At 36.5% G+C, this 6,509-nt stretch overlaps 1 protein-coding gene across 1 annotated transcript; it reads right to left on the reverse strand.

Moving 5' to 3' along the window:
* Window positions 1-318: 318 nt before the first annotated feature.
* Window positions 319-5,300, reverse strand: LOC114540154. The gene is made up of 8 exons (XM_028560431.1): window positions 5,174-5,300; window positions 4,859-4,950; window positions 4,421-4,503; window positions 4,127-4,284; window positions 3,646-3,812; window positions 3,256-3,545; window positions 1,821-1,900; window positions 319-584 (listed from the first exon to the last, which is right to left on the reverse strand). The coding sequence occupies exons 5-8, from the start codon at window positions 3,673-3,675 to the stop codon at window positions 319-321; spliced, it is 666 nt and encodes a 221-aa protein (XP_028416232.1). The 5' UTR covers window positions 3,676-3,812; window positions 4,127-4,284; window positions 4,421-4,503; window positions 4,859-4,950; window positions 5,174-5,300.
* Between the last annotated feature and the right edge of the window lie 1,209 nt (window positions 5,301-6,509).

A 6,509-nucleotide genomic window follows, 5' to 3' on the forward strand; every position in this document is an offset into this window, starting at 1 on the left:
CTTTGGTACAAGATTGAAAAGAAGACGTACGAAAGGGGGATACGAAAAAAACGTTTATTTAACAAATTGGGGAGAGGGTGAGAAATGACACGCTGCATACCGGCCACCAACTGCATCTGGACCATCGCTAGAACAATAGTTAGCGGGGGTAGTGACTAGTGGTGGGGTTTATATTCATGTTTTACGTTCAAAAGCAAATTTGATTCGTAGGCAGAGAATCTCTGTTCAGTCTGTTGTTACGGTATGCGAACATGAATATGCATAAATGCACCTCCTTAGGCTATACGTATATATAAATGGAAACGGTTAATTATTTACTCACCGTAGCATTGTCCTTGGCATGTGAATCATGTAATGCATTTTTGGAATGATCGAGGCATGAGGATACAAGGCTTTAAAGCTCTCGTGGTGATTCTGGATGAGCACTTGAAGATACGGTATCTGCTGCTTGCTTACCAGCGGAGAGAAGACAATACGTACTATTTCTAGTAGTGTGCAGTATGCAGTCCAATGGTCGTCATCTTCGTCGATAAACTCGCCAACCAGGAGCGGCAAAAATAGACCTAAACACCACATCTCATTTGCTAAAAAGTAAATGATGTAAATCAACTATGCTGCTTCTTCGATTTCAATTATTTATAAATTAGGAACATTCTGATATTTCTATTCATCTAGCAGAGCCATGGCGTTTATTTATTAGTTTATGTTTATTTATAATAGCCCAGGCGGGTGCGATATTCATTTCCAACTACTACGATTTTTGGTTTAAGCACAGAGTATAGGTATATAGACCCTTTGCACATGACGTCACACTATCTGGAGGACAAACTAATGTCTGCAAAAACGTAAAATTTGGGCAAAATACGGAAATATTGACTAGTTTGCGAGCAGGGGCGCCGAAACCGCGGGGGCAGCTTGCCTTTTATATACTCATTGACATTGAATGTATCTATGTAATCAGTCTAACTTTAAATATTTAATTATGTTCATATAATTTCATAATTTGAGTAAATTTTAGCGTATCTATGTTCTTAATTCGTAATTTTCGTTTTTCATATTGCGGAAAGCAGCCCAACCTTTAATTTCATAAGCTTCCATTCTTTATTTTAAGATTAAAAAAGAGAGGCACTATCCTAACTAAAGTGCCCTTTTTCGAGTCTCTTGCACCCCCCCCCCCCGCCCTTGATTGCTTCCGGCGGCCCTGTGTGAAAACTGTGCTCTGTTAATTGCTGTTGTTGGCAACCTTCACCGCCCCTATAAGATTATTTTGGTGAGGCAAGGAAAGTTCTGGAGGACAACTTTTAATCATTATGACGTCAGTGCAAAGGGTCTATAGCTATAACCGGTATATCGAGAAGAAGGTGGGTTCAGTGCATTACCTTTCTGTACGCATGCCTATTGGAAGAACCTAGACGTGTTACTTGCCGAGAAAACGAAAGTAAGAGGAGGCCTGGTAGTAAGTTTATGCAGCGTACATGCATGTGATACTTGTGACTGTGGCTATTTGACATTGGAGCGTTTTTTCTCTAGCATTGACGGATTTTTTAAACGCAAAACTGAACTTACAACTCCTGAAAATGCAACATTGTAACAATGATCCTTGGCAGGTATCTCTAAATATCTCTAAATGAAGTATTTCGTACAACGTGAAAACGCATCACTTGCTACATCAAATGTCATCAACATTCTTGAAATCAGTTTGAAATCTACACAATATTTCTTGCATGTTTTGTAATGAAATGCTTATAGTATTATGCATATGGAGTAGAAGATGGATATTTAATAGTTGGATATAATATATAATAAGTTGTATATCTTACCATGTTGTTTGAGACTGTTATCATCAGATGTGAGTTTTGTCCGCAAAATTGGCGCAGGTTTGTTAGAATCGTTGTGGTAGCTAAAACATTGTAGGAACAATTAATTCCCCAAATACTATTATACTGCTAGGGGTTTTTACTACGATGATCAGTTTACTGCATGCATGCATGCCAGGTTGCTAAAAAGATTTAATACTGAGTTAATACTAGGTAGTGTTTGTTACAGTAATATTTGCTAAGGTTGCTTCTGTAATATTTCTTGATACTACAAGTCATAGCGTAAGTTCAATTCTGGGAGGGGCAACCCTTTGGAGAAAACATGCGACTTAAATTAAATCCGACGGAATTTCGACGTATAAACCTGGCCTAAAATGTGGCTTTTCCATTTTACCAGGATCACCTTTCCGGTGCACTGCACCACGTGTTCATGCACACGTCACTGACGTAAACACTCAACAGCCCTACTTTGCTTATACGGATGTGCTCGCTTATTGTAATTCGCGTAGAATTTACAGTCAAATTTACATGCAAAATAAACATCAGAAGAAGGTAAGAATCGAAATTTCTTTTAAAAAATGTAGTAATGTGCATTGTAACAGCTGGTATATTTTTTGGCAGCTGAAAACTAAACGTGGTGGATGCAACTTAAGTTGTGACAAAAATGTAACAAAAAATCTAATTTTATTTAGTCTTTGTATTGAAATATCACAAGCTGGACGATTGTCCAAACGCAATTTTTACAATGTCAAACTGCTTAAAAATTATTTCCCGAATGCACATTGTGCAGTATATTGTCCGCTAAATGTATTTAGATATTAAACATTTAAGTTTTACAGAAATTTTGAAACCGAAACCGAAACCGATTTGAAACCGAACGTGACGCGCCGGCGCGCCATATTGACTATTGTTGATTGTATTAAAATTGATTTTCCCAAACTTAAAATTGGTATAAATGAACATTCACTTTTTACAAAATTTAATTTCACATTACCATGCTCATAAATAGACTAATTTCTATATAGTCATTACAAGTCTGATCAAATTTGGATCGTTAAAATGACGTGCACGAAAAGAATTCCTTTGATCGTGACATATTTTGTTAAAAGGCCTTTGGCTCAACATTTGGCTTGCAGTAACGTGATGAAAAGTTGTAATTCTTGATATAATGCAAAATTTTACGAATTGCTGTGCAGGTTAATGACCTCTGATTGTCTCCAAACAATATCATACTCGTGGAATATACTAGCGAGGTTAACTTAAAAATTCCCTTCAAACTTCCTGACAGCTTGTCTATAAATTCGGAAATATCCCTTCAGAAATCTTGTTTGGATCGATAGGAGTTTACTTCTCTGAGGTTTTGAAATTTTAACCCAGGATTAGGACTAATCCACCTTTGAACATGCCAGACCTGGAGTATTTTACATTAGTCACATACCCATAATCAAAGGAGGTGATTCTCTTATTCAGTTCATCCAAAGAGAATGCTTTCTTTTCTAGAATAAAGTATTTCAGAATCTCTTTGGTATGATACTGCAGGGTACCCTCCAAAACATCGTGCATTGCATCAGCTGGTAATCCACCGACAACATGGTAAAATCTGGAGTTGTTCAGCTCAGACCTCCTATTTAAACCAAATGTTACGCTGAAGTGTTCAGATTGTTGAAGGCGTCGACAATGAATCTCATAGCCATCCCTTGTTCGAAGAGTAAAGTCAGCTTCATGGAACTAAAATTATACAATTGACACTTCAATAAGGTGATCAGGTCAGTAATTAATTGTCAATCCTTTACTGTATACGTAGTCAATTAAAAACTTTCAAGTGTACCATGGTTTGAATTTGCTCAGCAAGTCCCATGCATTCTCTGCATTTTTGGTATGCCTGGGATCCTTCCTTAAATCCTCCTAATAGTTGGGAGCCAAGGTTATCTCCAGATGAGTAGGCAATAGTTCCCTTGATTTGTTTTTTTCCCCACAAACATCAAATTCAACACCCTACATAAGTAAATTTATATCTGTAAATTTTGAATTTACCAAGAAAAAAAAGGGTGTGTGGCAGTGTGGTCAGTATAAATCATGATGGTATAATTGATTTATTTAACCAATAAAGTGCCAAAGCTTCCCCATTGACAAATAAAATAATCTGGCATCTGTCAAAGGAAAGAATAAGTACTGTAGGATTCACTGGGGCACATTACCTAAAAATATTATTAAAATATATATTTTGCTATACATAAAGCATCAATCATACTGTAGGGCATTCTAGCACATCACCTATTAATTTTTATTATATATTAGATGTATGGTACCTCCTCAAGTAATCTGATGTCCTCCATGATTGTGTTAAGGATACTTGCAACACCGTATTCTTTAAGATGTTTGCTGTTTACAATGGCTACCAGCATAATTGCACCAAGACTTGACCGTTTATCTGGTGATATGTTGCCAAGTGTGTAGTAGAAGTTGCCTGAGTTAAGGAAATATCAGTAAATATAAGTAAGTACAGTAAATATAATTTTTTAATTTTGTTTGATGTGAACAATTAAATGATGCTCTCCCACAAAGTACATTTCATGAACATTAGCCAATGTTGTCACTGTTACCTATTTTGTGAGTGTTTGCTCGTGACCCAAGGGGGTTGCACACTTCTAACTCATCAAAGAATAGGAATATTTGAAGTGTATGTCTACATGAAAATAAAAATTGCAAATAATCAATTGGTTAGTTGTAATTTATTTCAGACAATGTCAAGGTTTACAGCTGTGCCTGATCGCGAGCTATTGTCTTTAATAACTAAATTCTAAGTTTTACTTGTGATCTTTAGTACTTTACTGATTGACTTCATTCCTGACTAAAAGTAATTTAGGCACTGAGATCTAAGGCTATGTGTTATTTGTGTTACCCATATTCATAAAAATTGTCACACATTGAACATTACCAAATAAAGCCACTTGCCATTTTTACATGTATGGTTAAATTAGGAAAAGCTATATGAACTTGTACACTCTGTACAACACTAATACAACAACAGTGTGATATACCTATTTTGGCTGAACAATGGATGTGCTTGATATTCCTCACCATCACAATAATCTGCCATCAACCCATCATCACGATTATGAGGATGGTTAATCTAAATAATTTACTGAAATAATTACTCAAATTTTACACTTAAAATTCAAATTTTAAGGGCTCTGGCCTATAAAATAGGTTTTGGTGTATCTGCCATCAGTTTAAATATTAGCTTTCAATTTCAATTATCAAAAAAGGAATCTGTAGGTAAAGTGACAAAATGTATCTCCCAGAAACATTTATTAAGAATCAATAGTGATTGCATGCACTGCCACAACATGTACCTCTTCAACAACAGCCTCGTTGGTTAAAAGTTGCTGGATGCTCTTTATTAATGGCACATAGTATGCCTTGTCTTCTTTTTCAACATCAACAAGTTTGCTGCCCTTCCTGACCTTTTTGTGGTATCTGCCTAACACAATCTTTTCAGGCTCCTGTAAACATAAAGGGATCAATTGACTGAGTTATTTAATTTGCTAGAATATTTTATCATAAAAATGGTCACAGTGTGCAACATGTCAAATACTTTTCTTTCCTGTCATAAAAAAGTTACTCTGCTATTCATTATTTTTAATACACACTATAGAGGTATATATTATGTATTTGTATATAATTTTACTTACCACCATTCCTAAATTTTCTTTATAGTACTTCAGTTGGGATGCTTCATTGTGGCAATCCTTAAATGGTTCACGGATGCTACTGGACTCTTCAAACAGCTCTTCAATGCCAGGGATGTCGTCGATTTGTAAACCAGCATTCTGTAAACACTGCTGTAACCCATGCTTGATAACGTCGACACTGTTGTTTACAACTTGTGTTGTACTTTTGACGACTCCACCACCGTTTGGGGAATTTTGGCCTCATCCTTTATTTTCAAAATGCCCAAAGCATTGGATCGCCTACACTGTTCAACTTCTCGGTCAAAGTCGAATGCAGCGTCGTCGTTATCACCATGATCGTCGTTGTGATCCTCGTTATTGATTTCTTCAGGATCTTCGTTGCGTTGTGGCACTCTTTGCCTTTCCCTCTTCAGTATTGTGGAATGCTTCGTATGAAAGTGTGTCTTAAGGGAATAATAGTTTTTATACGTCCTTGGACATCCATCAATGCCACAAAGGACATGGAAGCTGCTGTCGTTTTGATGGACACGACCCAAGTGCGAAATTAATCTGCAAAGAGTGACAGATGTGAAGTGAACGCACAAATTACAACGGTAGACCATGTTTATTTTTCGTCTAGAACAGATTTAGTTCTAGCCAGTGAACACTATATAGAGCTCTAGCTAGCCAATGTCAAAGCAGGCAAAGCTATAACATTCGCGCCAATTCAGAAATCGTACACTTGTATTTGGGTAGGGTAGGCTAGTACAGCCGTACCAACATATGTGGGCAAACCCAATGAAAGTTAGGAAACTGAACGAAAAAGGTTTTTTTCTCCAATATATAATGTATTTGTGATTGTTTACGATAAATTTTTAAGAAACAATCATTGATAGTCGAGCTAATCGGAGAATTATTCATCCTAAGGGTGTATAGGTTAGTACAAATTCACAGGTCACGTGATTGCTTTCTTCGGCCTTTCTTGCTTGCTGCTTGCTTTGCTCGAAGTAAAATTCAG

The sequence above is a fragment of the Dendronephthya gigantea genome, unplaced genomic scaffold (genome assembly GCF_004324835.1).
Source record: "Dendronephthya gigantea isolate DGI-Jeju-01 unplaced genomic scaffold, DenGig_1.0 000221F, whole genome shotgun sequence".
Classification (NCBI taxonomy): Eukaryota; Metazoa; Cnidaria; class Anthozoa; order Malacalcyonacea; family Nephtheidae; genus Dendronephthya; species Dendronephthya gigantea.